The following is a 15,823-nucleotide window of genomic DNA, read 5'->3' as shown; positions in this document are numbered from 1 at the left end:
GGAAAAATAACATTATATGAAAACTAACCTCAAAAATGCCTTCTTCAGATTTCTATGAACAATTAGACCACAATTCCAAGCAGTTCAAATCCTCCTTATTACGGGTTCCCTTCCAATCTGGTATTGTCAGCTGCTTCCTCCTCGTAGTGACAGCTTTATTTTCTGGCACTAAAAGCTGAAGCAGTGGTGACCTGGAACTGGCCTGTACCGTCTCATGAGAGTTTCGGGAATTTGGTGAACCAGTTAATAGATTATTAAAAGTTATCTTACATACGCTAAAATTAAATGTATAGTATTTTAAAAGAATACTCAAAATTTATCACTTCTTATTTATCTCGCTACATTTTACTATCGTCAATGCTTTGCGCAGGGGTTGACAACTTTTTCTAGAAAGGCCAGGTGGTAAATATTTTAGGTGTTGAGTGTCTTTGACTCAGCCACTACACTCTGCCATTGTAGTGGGAAGTAACCAGAGACAATACATACACGAATGAATATGGCTGTGACCCTGTAAAACTTTATTTACAAAACTAGTGACAGGTGGATTTTGTCCGTGGGCCACAGTTTGCTGACTGCTGCTCTCGAACTTATTTGTACCTATGGTGTCTGCATGGCAGAGACCCACAGAGCACACGGCTTCCCGACTCCGAGTTCCGTGACAGAGCACGGACACTTGAAACGTGGTGGTGGGAGGGCTCACGTCCCAGAATCACTAAATGCTGTAAACCAGTCAGTGACTTATTATTATTTTTTATTATCTAGGAAGTGATGGAGAAAATTTTAGCAATGCAGATTTAAAAATATATCATGTCAGCCCTGGCCGGTGGCTCGCCTGGTTAGAGCACATACACAGTCTGTGTACCGAAAGGCCGCAGGCGCAATTCCCAGTCAGGGTACTTACGGGAGGCAGACATCCCTCTCTCACACCGACGGTTCTCTCCCTCCTTCTCTCCCTCCCTCTCTCTCTGAAAATTGATAAACATATCCTCAGGTGAGGATTAAAATATATATACACACACACACATATATAGATAGATAGATAAACAGATAGATATAGTCTATAGCTACATTGTGAATAGTACAAAAAATGAGAACATATTCTCCTAGTACTTGAAAACTATTATCCAATTTAGCAAGGAAGACACTCTTGTCACCAAAAACTGAGTGAAGGTTCCCCCACACCTCTTTGTGCTTTCACTTTCACCTTACTCACTGACTTAAATGAAACATCAACCAACACTTATGTCAGCTGGACACCTGTTTGTCAATTCTAACCTTAGGTTGGTCAGGGATAGAAGAATCTGACAAAATTTAACAAAAGCATTCTGTGAGAATCAACTGACTAAATGAAAGTTCACAGTAAGGAAGATAAAATATTTTATTATTTGTAAATGATATGCTAAACAGCCTTTTTTAACAGTAAAAAGTATAATAAAAGTATACAGGTACAGATTTATTTAGAGAGTAAGTTGTTAAACATTTACTAGCACAATGATTGTGATAAAAAAGAAGTTACAGATTAAGTGGGCAGCAGGACCTAAAACTCTGTGTGTGAGAGAGAGAGGGAGAAGAGAAAAACCCTCCCCTAGACACTGAACAGAGACAGCAAAACACACACAAACATTGCCACACAAAAAACCCTGTTTTCTGAAAACTCTACTTTACTGAAAACTCAGCTGTGTTGGTATCAAGTAGGTGTACGACTGGAACATTCCTCTTTGGTATTAATGACAGACCCAGGACTCATTCTAACTCCTTGTTCCAAAAGCAGCTTTCTGTGGGAACTCACAGCCTCACTTACACTGTTCCTTCTCCGTGCAATGCCCAATGTCAAATCCTAACCATCTGTGGTGGAGCATGCACTTGTGAAAATAAGACACCAGATAAACAATGAATTGGTTTTATCGACAATGAAACGGCTGTGACGTGTAAGATTTAGGGGCCAAAGTGCATGGTGGGTACAGCCAGCAGTACAGGGTCCAGAGGAGGTCCCGGGTGTGCAGCTGAGAGGCTGCAGAGGGCTTCACAGACAGAGAATGTGGCCCGGGCCCTGCAGAATGAGAATCATTCATTTGAGAGGAAGGCCCTAGAAGCAGAGGCAAAGACGGGGACTAGGGAGAAACACGGCTTAACCAAAGGGCTGTGCTGGGCAAACCACCTGTCTGTATTTGAAAGGACAGAGGCATAGAGGACCTGGAATACTGCATTAAATACGGTAGATGGGAGGAAGGTGATGAAAGGTTTTCACTTAAGGAGCAATCTGATAAAATGTGACTTTTCGGCAGATTAATTTTGAAGTGGTATTTGGGGAAGATGGAGACAGGGAGACTAATTAAGCAGTCATTATAAAAATCTAGGTAGCTATGAGGGAGGCTGGCCTGGGGTGAGGGCTGAGGGAGTGGAAAGCAAATGAAGAGGCACAGAGAACTGCTCTTAAGACAGAGTGGGGGAGTAGGAGGGAGGGAGGGAGGGCCCCCTAAAGAAAGTGGATAAGGGGAGATACGAGCAAGGCTGTGTACTTGCACTCAGTCTAGCGGGGCCTAGGGGTGCAGAAAGGACACCCACGAGGCGCTGTCCAGTGCGACACATCAGAGTGCTGAGCTGAATGTTCTGTGGAGAGGAGGTCAAGACTGGAGGCAGATGTACCAAAACCCCCACGCAGGAGGTGTGAGTAAAGAGCAGGGGAGAGCTGACACAGCAAACTGGAGGGAGGAGGAGGGGAGAGCAGGGAGGAGCTGGCAGAAGAGGCCTAAAAGTGGGTGTCATCCAAACTTTGCTAAAGGAAATAGGATTTTCAAAACACTCTAGGGCAGTCTACCATTTAATGAAAACCCCAATGAGTATATATGGAAAGCAAATAGCCTTCTACTCTGAGGCTGGATTGTTATATATGGGGTTTTCATAAAACAGGGCAGATATCTGTTTTCAATTGTCTTCTGCCATTAGTGTTTGGTCTGCGCCTCTGAAAGCAGCAGGGCTCAGTTGAGATCCACATTCTCTTTGGGTCTTGCACTGCTTCTGCAAGAGATGGTGAGGAAGGGACAGAAGCCTCGAGTCTAGAAACTGGCTAACAGGGCTGTCATTGGCGGATAGGCCAGAGGGAGCCGACCTCACCCAAATGCAAAGTTTCACTTTTCTGGTACTTTCCTTTCTTTCTGCCAGTCTGGGCAGATTCTGTCACATGTGACAGGTGCTCTGGCCCATAAGCTCTTGGCCGTCACTGGAAGGATCAAAACACCAGCCAGCAGGCAGGGGTCTGGGGCCCGTGAAAGAAACCCCACACTGATGATGAGGCAACTGAGCAGGAGAGGGGACAGTGCTGAAGAGGAGATGCATGTCAAGGGCTGGCCTGGTCTCTGAGAAACAGACACACACACACACACACACACACACACACAGAGACAGAGAGAGAGGGAGACCAGCTCCTCTGGACCACTCAGGTCATGGAGTAGGAAATGCTAACAAGTTAGTGTGCTGGCTAATGGAGAGTACATGAAATCCAAAGTCATGAACCCAACATGACCACATTCCCCCGTGCTCATGGGGGCGACGCATTCTGTGCCTGTCTCAGAATCTTCTTTGTCACTGTCCCTCAGAGTCAGTGATAAGTAGGGCAGTTGTGGCTAAAGAAGGGGAAGGTCTTTCACACCCCTCAGCAGGGGCATCAAAAGGACACGTCTAAGCAGAGGGCACTGGAAAGCTGTCTCCATTCCATCATCCAAAGGAGCGCACCCTTTGCGAAAACACTAACAATCCCAGTGCCGAGGGGGAAACTGAAAAGCGGTCTAGAAGATGTTCAAAAGAGGAAAAAGAGAGAGAAATCATCACTGTAGATAGATGCCCCTGGAGTTGCTTGGCAACCATCCTTGCTAACACCTTCTCCCAAAAAGGAACCGTCTGAGTCAGCTCCTGAGATTTCCCTGAGGCCAGGACTCCGGCCCAAAGCTGGGGCCCTGGGATGAGAAAGCACTTCACTGAGGGGGAGACCTGGGGCCCTATCAACGGACCACAGTCTCACACACACACGAGGAGGAAGAAACTGTAATAATTTTGCTTAAAGAACACGCTCTCCTAGACAGGGCTGGTACTAGGCTGAGCCATGTAAAGCGCCCTGGGTGCAGTATTTAAGGGGGCCCTCACGCCGTACTCGCAGGAGCCTGTGTATATGCCTCCTTAAAACGAGTGTTCTGGCTGCCCCACGCACCTCACCTCAGTTCTTACCCTGCTCCTGAGACAACATCGTGGCACAGTAATTAAGAGTACAGCCTCTGGAATCAGCCTGTTTCTGGGTTCGACTCTCACCTAACGTGTCGCCTTGGGTACAAACCTTAATCTCTTTGAGCCTCAGTCTCCTAATACCTACAATGGGGTTGCTAATAGAAATTGCCTCAGAAGGTGGTCATGAGGATTAAATGAGAAAATGAACATTTAGCTCTATGTTTTGCAACTAGTCACTGCCCAGCAAATGGCAGGTAGGATTTTTATTTTTAAAAACACACAAACAAGTCCCGAAACCCTTTAAACTGGAATCCAAATCTCTAGGGGCGGCCCTGGTGTCTCCGCTTTTAAAAAGCTTCACAGCCCTGGCTGGTGTGGCTCAGTGGAATGAGTGCCAGCCTGTGAACTGAAAGGTTGCTGGTTTGATTCCCAGGCAGGGCACATGCCTGGGTTGCAGGCCAGGTCCCCTGTTGGAAACGTGAGAGGCAACCAATCGATGTTTCTCTCCCTCTCTTTTTCTCTCCCTCCTCCTCTCTCTAAAAATAAATTCTTTTAAAAAAAAGCTTCACAAAGGATTCTCGGGGTGGACAGGGTGGAGGCCACTACTTGTACCCGGCAAACAGTGGTTCTCAAAGTCCAGTGAACACCAGAGCCACCTGTGGAGCCTGTTTAAAACGCCGGTTCATGTCCCCCACTCCCAGTTCTGATTGACCACGGCTGCAGCCTTGGCTGCTAAGTACCTAGGCGACTTCAACACAGGGCCACCCAAATGAACACACTTTGAAAAACTGAAACTGAGTCACTCTTAATAAGCTAAAAAGCAAAGGGAGCTTGGTCCAACTCATTTTGTTTTTACTCCCGGCATCCTTAAAAAACAGGGACAAAATGTTGAGACAAAATGTTGACCAAAGATGCTTAGTGAGCCCCCAGCGTACTGCTGAAGCAGTGACAACATCCTCAGTCCCCTGAGAGTAGTGGTTCTCTTAAGGCAAGGAAGAGGAACCAAGTGCCTGGTAAAAGTAACAATCATCACAACAAAAGCTTACATTATCGAGTAACCGCCGTGTGCCAGATAGTATCCCATTTATTTTCCCAACCCTGAGAGCTATAAGTGTTACTATTCTATAAATGAAGAAATCGAGGCTCAGAAAAATTACCTTTTCTTACTACTCACTACACAGCTAGTAAGTAGTTCAAGATTTAAACCATGCTCCATGAAACTTCCAAGTACACAATGCCAATGCACTTTTGGTAAAATATACATCACATAATATTTACCATTTTAAACACTTTAAACACTATCACCACCATCTATCTCCAGAACTTATCTTTCCAAGTAGAACTCTGTACCTATTGAACCCTAATTCTCCACTCCCCACCCCAGCCTTTGGCAACTACCATTTGACTCCCAGTCTCTATGAATTTTACTACTCTAGGAACCTCATGTAAGAGGAACCATACAGTATTTGTCCTTTTGTAGTCCAATACACTCTTAAGGGGCAGACACCACACTAGTCTGATAGGAGGAGCAAGCTAGGAATGTATCCGAACCATGCTCCATGTCCTGGTCAGTGTCATCAGTTTGGGTGTCCTGTCCCCCATCCCCACCCCACCCCAGGACTCCATGACCTACTGGTGTATTATGCTGGGGTCCCATAGCAACCCCACCCTGCTGACCCCAGCCAAAGGCATCCTTGCACTGTTAATGTTCGGTGAACCACCAATTAGCTTCACGGAGCAGGTTCCCTGATATCTGCTTCTATGTTCAAAGAGCCCATCGCTGAGTCATTTTTATCTTCCCCACTATGATGACCTGGTGTCACTCTGTCCTGCCCTAGAGAGTATTTATTTGGTTTCCTTTTTTCTTTAAGCACCTGATTCCTAAAACCATCAAGCAGAATGTGTTATGAAACCACAGGTACAGGAGGTAAAGTATCTACCTAAAAACAAAAGCTTTCCCCACAGCAGAATTCCAGCTTTACTTAGAGACAACTGGGTGAACCAAGTGTAACCTCTGAATGGCAAGGGTAATCAGCCTCAGCCCACTTGCAGGAAGGGATTTCCTGGGCTCCCATCAAGAGGCTCAGGGTCTAAATCCAGGTCCATTTGGCTGAAGTGGCCAATCTGAGCCCTGCCACAGAAGAGCAGGGGAGAACCAGACAAACAGCCTTAGTTGGGAGCCCATCATCTTGCAGAACAATGTGCCAAGATTCTTAAGAGAGAGACATGGAAGTCAGTTCCTTGACATTCAGTTTCTGCAACTCAGAAAAAAAGCCAACCTGTTAACCAACCCTCTCCCTGTCCACTACGGCTGTGTTTGATCACCGCAGTCACAATTAGACTCCCTATGGTCAAGCCCTGTAGGCTCTTCCCCACGGGCCCCTGCCCGAGGAAAGACTCAGTGTGGACTCCCAAGAAGCGCCCCACTCACTGGAGGAGCAAGATGTCTGCCCCTGGGCTCTCTTTTGCCACTGAAGGAACCATAAGCTCAGGGAGCTCCGCCAGTGTGGTGCTGCGTGACCTCAGGGAGAGGCAGCGGTCATCGTGTGGCTCATCCACTCACCCTTCAACGGCCGTCGGTCTCTGTCTCTGTGGTCTGGGGGTGCTGCAGCCTCTCACCCTTACTCTAGGATTTTCTCACTGGGGTCTTGTCTATAAATAGTTGTTAGTCGTTCTTCTTGTGAGGAGGAACCAAGCCAGGAATGACTTTTGTCACCATCTTGGTGACAGCACTGTTATTGCAGTCGCTAAAGGACTGGCGTTTCCAAATATGAACATTGGGCCACCTCAGAGTAGAGGATCCTTGGATAAAAGGGATTTGACCAGGATGGCACGTCACTGTCTGCTACTACCATTTATGTCTACATCTGAAGGATGTCACAAATTAAACAAGGCACCATGAACAAAAGGTTAGCCCCAAGGGTATAGACGTGATGTACACAGGATACTACACAGAAGCCGAATCTGCCTAACTTTTCTAAATCAACTCTGAAGAAGAGACAGCAGCACCTGTGAACCACTGGCTGGAGTGGACATGGCCTTGCAATCTGAAGTAATGCTGCAGACCACGTGGCACACAGGTCAGAAGCCCTCGGGAATCAGGCACTCCTCTGCCCTTCCTATTTTCTAACCAGTAGCTGGAAACCCCTGAAACCAGCTGCTTTGCTCTGTCGCGTGCACCCCCCTTTTCAGATAAGTCTCATGGGTAATCCCACTACACAGAATGCCAACAGCGTTTCCAGCCTGCTTCTAAACCAAAATCCTTAATGCTTGCCCATGGTACTCCTGACATCAGGGACCACTGTATAATAAATGCCACCATTATCAGAATCGATGCCTTGGGGTCTCCCCCACCCACAGTGTGGGAGGATGGGCCACCCAGAATGAGAGCCTGAAGCTCGCTACTTCACCACTTTCTGCAGACTAGAGCTGAAGGTTTGGAGGGGTCACCTGGGAAGCCTATGGAGGAGGGTTCTCTGAGGGACAGAGTCTTCTCTCTCTTCAGATCCTCCAAATGCAGCCCAGGGCTGGGGAATAGTCATAGCTTCGTATGTGTCTGAATTTTCAATAAGGCCAACTCACCTGGGATGGAGGCCTAAGACACAGAGTTGCAAAATATTTCTGTGAATATCTTAGTGTATTTTTCTTGTGTTCTTGCCTTCCCAGCCTCACCTTACACCAGTGGTTCTCTCTAAAGGGGTCTTGGCATTGTACCGATATGTTCTTGATTGTTTCAAATTGGGGAAGGGGAGCTACCTCTGAAATTCACTGGTAGAGGCCGAGATGCTGCTGAACATTTTACGATGCACAGGGCAGTCCCCAGCACGAAGACGTGGTACCACTGCTGAGAAAGTCTGCAGTACTCTCTGCTTTGCTATCTTTACTCTAAGTGACATGGACTTTCTAGTGTCTAGAACGTTCCATATTCTCTCACACTTTGGGCCTTCACACATGTTGTTTCCTCTAATTCTACCCTACCCAGCCCTGCATGTGGGTAATTTCTACTCAGGTTTTAGTGTAAATAAAATTCACCTACATTCGGTCCTCCTGCCTGTCTCCCCGTTCAGAGTACCTGCCACAGACACCATGACTTCCTGCTGTCTGCCTTTGCTGCTGGGATGGAAGGGCTCCACGGCACAGGCTGTGCTTACTGGCTGCTGTATCCCTGGGCCTCGCCTGGTGCTGGCCACTGTGAGAGTCACTCAGTCTCAAATGCATGACAGAGACCAGAAAAGCAGGAGTGGGCATTAAAAACTAAGCAAGACACCCAGAGGTTTCCATCACGGCTCCACTACACAGGCACCAAAAGAGAATGTGGCAGCACCTTATGAATTGACATGGACTGCTACCCTTTGGAATTTTGTAACCTGTGAGTGTAATTTTTTAAAGCATTTAAACGAGTGTGTGTGTAACAGTCTACATCTTCTAGACATAAAAAACCTATTTTTGTAGAAGAGGTATGATGAGAAGCCAGTGTATCACATACAGAGTTTCAAAGTATGCCCACTCTGCCTAATTTCCTGTTTTGGAAGGAGCCAGAACCACATTTCCTCCACATGAGAACCCAGGCACATGAAAATACGTGTATGTAAAGAGACGCTCACTTTATAAGCTTTATATTTCCAAAAGTAGGTGGTTTTGAAAAAGCCCTCCCAGTGTTGCTGTCTTGGCCACAGGGCTTCCTTCTCCACCAGCGGATGCTGCTGTAGAGCTTATTCATTCTCCAAGCCCTTACTTCCCCTTTTCATCTTTCCTCCCCACCACGGTTAGGCTGCTCGGACTCTCCTGTCCTTTCATCTGAAATTCTGGGCAAGAGAAGAGAGATGATAATGAAACGTCAAAATGAACAGATGTTGCCACTTGTTAGCAAAAGAGGAAGAAGGTAGGCTTAATGGAAAAAGAAGCTGAAAGTAATAGCGAAATGGAAGTTTATCTGTGTAATCTGTGGACTCGGTGTCTTCCCATCTCCTATTAGCATAGATAACAGAGTTGTCTGTGTACTGATAAAGGGAATCCCTCTGTAGTTTCCCATAAATCTCCACCACTTGTCGCTGGTTCCCCTGGCTTGGATTCTAAGAATACTTCATTCTTACCAGGTCAGTTGCTATCTTTGCCCCCAACCTGTTCCCAATCATAACTGCAAGACTCCTAAACTTGAGCTGAATGTGTCCCGGCATTCGCTGCTTCATCCTGTGTTCCAGCCCAATTCTACCGGCATCTCAGGAGGAGAGCAAACTCTTACAGTCACAGCAAGATCCTACTGGCTCCAGAACAGCTTTCACACTGGAAGCATTCCACAAGTTTACCTACATCAAATCAAAACATCTGGCCACATTAACACACAGACAAATGCCCGAAGTAACTAGACTAGTATAGGCTTCCAAAAGACCTAAACAAGGATCTATTAAGGATTTTCTTTTCTCAGTGATCAGATAAAACAACTTATTAATCATTTAAAAAATTATTTTTAGACTTCCCGGAACCAGAAGGATCTTTTTAAACCCTTCTTAACCACTGACCCACAGCTGCCTAAGTGGTTTCTCTATCTTGATAAAACTTACCAATAACAACATATTAACTGTATGCCATTAAAATTGTTTTTTTAAAAAATCATTAGTTTTATAAAATTATAACATGGTTTACTTTAAAAATAAAATTTATCATAGTTATCTTTTCCATTCATCACTGATTAAAGATCCTAGTTAATTACAAGAATAAAGTTTCCTAGAACTAGCTTCATTAATAAATAATGATGATAATCATAATAACATTAAAAAAAGAATACAGGTAAACATCCATTAAGTGCTTACTATGTGCTAAGCCCTTTGGTATTATCTCAGCTCATCCTCACAACAACCAGTCACTATCTGTTTTATATAGTCCAGGCCACTCAGGAGCCATATGCAGCCTGCTCCTTATTCATGAACGGACATTCTTTAAAAAACGCTCAGGTGAGATGATTCGAAAAGGCAAACATTTTTCTAAATCATAGAGCTTTTTCCCAATTAGCTTGAAAAAAAGTCTTCAGATAAATCTACAAAGCTAGAGAGAAAATTATTTTAAAAGGTTAGCTAGATGAATGGCCTTCCTTGGAATTCTCTATCATAAATGCATTTCATATCTTAGATTAGGCTAACAAGGTTTCCAGGACCCCTCCTCTCAGGAAACCCGAGTGCCTGACTGATCCAAGCTGACCAGGGTCAGCTCACTCTTCACCATGGGGAACACATCACCCTGGGTTTTGGACTTAAACCCTCAATCATTCCAGAGTCCTAAAGGCCACATATCATTCACAAACTATCTACAGCAAAATAGGTTTGTGTATGAGATGCAGTGATTTCTGCCACCAAGAGATTGTGAAATGAGAAAAGAAACCCAGTATGTAGTAGTTTTAGATGTATTTAACATGAGCCCTTAATTTTTAAATTTTTTTTTCAAAAAGAGCCTGACTATATCCCAAGTGTAGGTACATTCAATAGAGAAACTTACGTTCAGAGATCTCAAAGAGACCTTAAAGGATGTTCAATCCCACTTTCTGACTTGACATGTGAGAGAATTTGCCCAGAGAAGGGAAGTGATGTTCCCAAGGTCGTATGTGAGAACCTAAAAAGCTGACTCAAACCCCTCTCTCTCGATCCTTTCCCCACGCCAGGCTGCCCTCGATACAACCCAACGGCCACATCCAAGCACGGAATTAGCAACTCCTTCTGAACCCAGGTGATGATCTGGCAAGGTTCAAAACTATTTGCCAAATTCCTCTTGACTGTAATTTTAGCTAACGCTAGATGAAATAATGTATTGATGTGAAGAATTTATTACAGAGCATTCAGCAAACACTTCCTACTGACATAGGTGGAAAACTGAAGCACACAAAGGTAAAAGGAACAAGGAACGAAGAAGGAATTGTATCACAATAATCAGGTTATTCTAGAAGTCTGCAAGTCCTTCCTGTGTCTTTTGAAGCTGTGGCCAGACATAGACAGAAGGCAAAACAACCATTTTTTCACATTTCCAACCTAAATTCCCTCCCTGAGCTTAATCTATAAAAAAATCATATTACAACAATGTTCATATCAGCATTACTCACTACAGTTAAAAGATGGAAACAACAGATTTTATCCATCAACAGCTAGATGGATAAAAAACACGGTATATACATACAATGGAATATTATTCAGCCATATAAAGGAGTGAAATTCTGACACATGCTGCAACATGGATGAAATACAAAAACATTATGCTAAGTGAAATAAGCCTGTCACGAAGGGACAAATATTGCAGGATAAATCTCACTTATATAATTATACATGGTATCTAGAATAGGCAACTTCACAGAGACAGAAGATAGAGATAACCAGGGCTAAGGGCAAAATGGGAAGGGGTAGTTACTGTATAATGGGTACAGGATTTCTGGCTGGCGTGATTAAAAAGACGGGAAATGAACAGTGGTGATGGTTGTACAACATTGTGAATGTGCTCAATATCACTGAACTGTGCACTTTAAAATGTCTAGAATGGTAAATTTTATATTATGTTTGTCACAATAAAAATCATATCAAAATCTGGATCATATCCCTTATTTCTCAATGGCTATACATTCCTTGCTATTAATGCCCAAATTTCTCCTCAAGACCAGCTTACTACCAACAACATCATGGTCAATCTACGTATGTTCACATACATAGAAAAACAGACGTGCTGTGCAGTGACCTATCCACAAACACATATGCATCCTAAGGCCACCTACATGATGACTCCAGTAAGAAAGCCCATGCCAAGACTAATGCAACCAGTGTTTCTGGAGATCCTGGCAACCGCACACCCTGACAGAGTCCCAACTGAACTCTTAAATTTCTCATCATGGCAGGGGGCGTGGATATATATTTAGTTAATGTGTACTCTATCTATGAAGAAAACTGTGTACATATACACCAAGAAGACCTTCAGGAATTGCTAAGCCAAGTCTTCTCTACCAGGCTGATAAACAGAGATTTCCACCCATACATGGCTATTTGGTGAATTCGGCAATTGCATGTTACACTGAACAGCAGTGTCCTTAATGCAAATGCATATGATTGGGAGCTAAATCTTTGTACCTTTACAGGACAAAGGATACAATAAGCAGGGTGTACCACTTGTGACTTTGGAGGAAAGGAAAGTTTTTCATTTTTCCTTAAAGGGATCTATTTCTTATGAGGCAAAGAGAATCTGAGAAAAAGAGTCTTTTAAAGGAAAAGTAAGGAGGAGGGTACAGAATATGAGTTTTGTGTTGTAGTCATAGTTGATCACTAGGCCCCAGACGTGACAATTCTCTGCCATATCACGACCTTTACTCAACTTTAAAGGTTTTCACAATCTCATCTCCTTTCATGGCAACTTTCCATTGCCAGTGGTTTGATAACCGAGTCCCATAAGCTTTTAAAGATCTCAAGAGTTTGTGAAGAAAAACAATCTCTAATGATACTTCCCATTGCCTACACTCATGGACATTTAGCACAAACAACTTGCCACTTGTAAGAAGTTTACTTGACTTCATTCCCTTGCTCATCCTAAAGATATGTCAAGATTACACTAAGGTACCTAGAGGCAAACATGTTTAGAATGAGGTTTCATTTCCAATCACAGCGCTTAATTAGCAGAACCACTAGGCTAGAGAACTGTCCTTGAATATGCATGCATTTGAACCTCCATGTTATTTTTTCTCAAGCACAAATTTTCTTTTCACTAGATGGTCAGGAAATGATTAGGCACAGATAGCTGGGGTGGGGCACAGAAAACCAACTGTCATAGGTACCGATCAAGAATAAGTTCCAAGCAGGTTTTGGCTGCCTTGGAGGACGATATTCCAATTTATGAGGGAGACCATGCTTTGGAATCTACTGGCCTTTTCTCCATTCACTTGGGACCAACAATGTTCCTATGGCCTAGTTATGGCTAAACTCTTTCAACACTTCCCACCAAACTCTTCTGGCCCATCACACCACCCTCCCACATCCAGTTTCAGCCAACCATGTTTATAAGACATCAGTTAGTGAATCACAATTCAAATGAACCCATCCATTTGTTCAGCAGAAAGCGGTGTCTGGAGTTGCTCCATGTGGAGCCCATAGGCCAGAGTTACATATGGCAGGCTTGCAAACATGAACAGGATATGATTTATTTATGACAACCATGTGTGTTTGATGCCCAGTTCCAGGAGGCTGTGGCTTCACTTGCCTGCATCACTCAGGGATGACCTGTCTACTCACTGTGTCCCACTTCAGGTACTGTATTTCCATGCTGAGGAAACAGAGACAGGCGACCAGCTGGGGGGCTGCACACACAGGTACCCCTAACGCTGCTGGCCATATAACACTCTGTGACCAAGCATAAAGTGGGCAAATGTAACTTGCTGCAAAGGTCTGCCATTCACAATGGTTTTCAGTGAAGAGTGAAGAAGTAGCTGCTGGAATGACTGACTGACTGTGTGCGGTTCATTAAACTGTTGTGTATTTACCCACAAGATAGGCTGGGATGCTTTTGAGGGAAGCCCCGCTCATTTCACAAATTTCAACCCCCCCACCTCTGGCAATGATGCTGCAAATACGAATGGCAGATAGGCATCAGAATGTCCAAACGTGGACTCCAACTGAAGTGCAGTAAACTTCTGCTTCCAACACTGTCCCCCATTTACCATCCCCCCCTGTTGTATTTATACTTTGAAAGAAGTTAACACCAAGCAGTAGACACCTGGGCGTGCTCAATTTTTGACAAACCTTAGTCACTCTGTAACCCAGCAGAACAATTCACATTATAGTCGAAATCCTGTGAAGATTTCTGCCACACATGCTAACACTAATATGCCAGTAGCTCCACTTACCTTCTTTATTAAGCCTCATAACCTCCCTGCTTTTTCCACCCTCTTTTCCAGCCTCTTCTAAATCTACATCTGCAGATGAAAAAGAAAAGGAAAAAAGAAAATAAGAGAAAAAAGCGAAAAAAGGGGGGAAAGCCAAAGTCAAGGGGGGAGGGAGAGTGTTTATTTGCCAAGAGATTGACATAAATACTGTATATGAAAATCTTTCCAAAATTGACAATGCGACGTTTTCTCCCAAGTCCGGATTTCCATCTACCTGGCCCAGATAGGTACCAAAAAAACTATGCAAGCAGCAACAGAGTAGCCTTTTAAACAGATACACCATGGGGCTGTGAAAGCCCACCCCGCGGGCTGCCACGGGGAGCCCGGCACAGACAGACAGACAGACAGCCCTGGCAGCAGGGCCTCTCTCTGTGCATTGATGCTCTGTCTCTGTGTGTATTTATTTAGAGAGAGAGAGAGAGAGAAGCATGGAGGACACCGGGGGCCACTCTCTCTCTCACACACACACTTTTTCCCAGTGGCTCTAGGTGAATGGAAAGGTTACAGGATAATAAAAGGAGGAGGAGGCGGTGGGGTTCTTACTGTCGGAGCAGTGTAATTTGGCGGCGTCGATCCAGGAGGACCAGGGTTTGCCCAGAAACGCCTCCGGACTGGGCACTTTGCGATCCAGTGTCGCCATTGCTCTTCCTTCTTGTTGCTTTTTCCCTGTTCCTTCGGCAGCAGCAGCCGAGAGACACGGGATTCGAGAACGCTCCGACGTCATCTTCGGAACGTTCCGACATTGAGTGCTCTGGAAGGGGGAGGGAGGGAGGGAGGGATGGGAGGAGGGAGGCGGGGAGGAGGAGAGACAGAGGAGGAGGAGCCGCTGCCCGAGAGCCCGCAGCCTGATGGGCCCCGCTCGCGGCTCGCACAGCCGCCAGAGGCAGCAGAGAGGCTCCCCCGGCTCGGCAGCCGCCCGCCGGGGAGGGGCCGCGGCGGCCCAGCGCCGGGTGCCGGGGTGCGGTGCGGAGGTGCTGCGCCGCCGCCGCCGCCGCCGGTACACCCGGCAGCCCCACCGGGCTGGGGTGGGGTGCTGAGGGCCAACCCCAGAGAGGCACGACTTGCAGCCATAGGAAGAGTGGTCTTTGCTGCACAGTTGCCGCTAGAGGACGGAAAGTTTTTGCCTGCAGCTCTTCCAGGGTATCCTTCCCTTGTCGGGTCCCTGACGCCCACGGCGAGGCACCGCTACACGGATTTCCGCGGCTTTAGTGGGACAGAGACAAGCAGGTTTGCAACCTCCCCGCTACGCCCCGCCAACGACTGCACCAAGCCAGGGAAGGGACCCTGGTGACCTCGCCTCCCAGTCACCACTTCCCTTACCCTTCTCTTTCACGTTGGACCTTGGACCGTGGAGGATTCTCCGGATGCCTTTGGGAGCTGAAATCGGAAAGTAGATGGAAGTGGTTGTAAAAAGCAAGTGAGTTTGGGGCGAGAGGAGCTGCCTTCCCATTTCAGCCTGCGGGACTTGTAAAGCTCCAAACTCGGTGCCCGCTGTCCCCAGATTCTCTGCTCGGTGCGCGCCTCAGGCTCACAGAGACCCACTGCGTAGGCTGTGCTCCGGGATCAGGATAGCAGGAGAGCGAATTCACCGGATCCCGTCCACGCAACCCCTGGAGTTTTCAGCGCTCCCTATGGTGAGAGGAGCGTGGCCGCGTCTAGTGCAAGAAACCTACGGCCAGGAATCTGGTTCCCAGGAGAATTCATTTT

At 45.8% G+C, this 15,823-nt stretch overlaps 1 protein-coding gene across 5 annotated transcripts in view; it reads right to left on the bottom strand.

Moving 5' to 3' along the window:
* ATXN7L1 (ataxin 7 like 1) overlaps positions 1 to 14,855 on the bottom strand; it is a 234,002-nt gene extending 219,147 nt beyond the window's left edge. For 4 of the 5 annotated variants that reach the window (XM_037057049.1, XM_037057050.1, XM_037057051.1 and 1 more), the window contains exons 1-2: positions 14,660 to 14,849; positions 14,078 to 14,146 (exon numbers count right to left, since the gene is read on the bottom strand). In XM_037057049.1, coding sequence (XP_036912944.1) covers positions 14,078 to 14,146; positions 14,660 to 14,840 — 250 coding nt within the window. In that variant the 5' untranslated portion in view covers positions 14,841 to 14,849. Of the gene's footprint in view, positions 1 to 14,077; positions 14,147 to 14,659 lie in introns of all 5 variants that reach the window. The other variant, XM_037057053.1, reaches the window with a different exon arrangement.
* Positions 14,856 to 15,823: the final 968 nt, after the last annotated feature.

The sequence above is a fragment of the Sturnira hondurensis genome, unplaced genomic scaffold (genome assembly GCF_014824575.4).
Source record: "Sturnira hondurensis isolate 20B ecotype Veracruz unplaced genomic scaffold, ASM1482457v3 Scaffold0009314, whole genome shotgun sequence".
NCBI lineage: Eukaryota > Metazoa > Chordata > Mammalia > Chiroptera > Phyllostomidae > Sturnira > Sturnira hondurensis.
The sequence above is the reverse complement of the archived record's forward strand: the minus strand, read 5'-3'. Positions and strand labels throughout refer to the sequence as shown.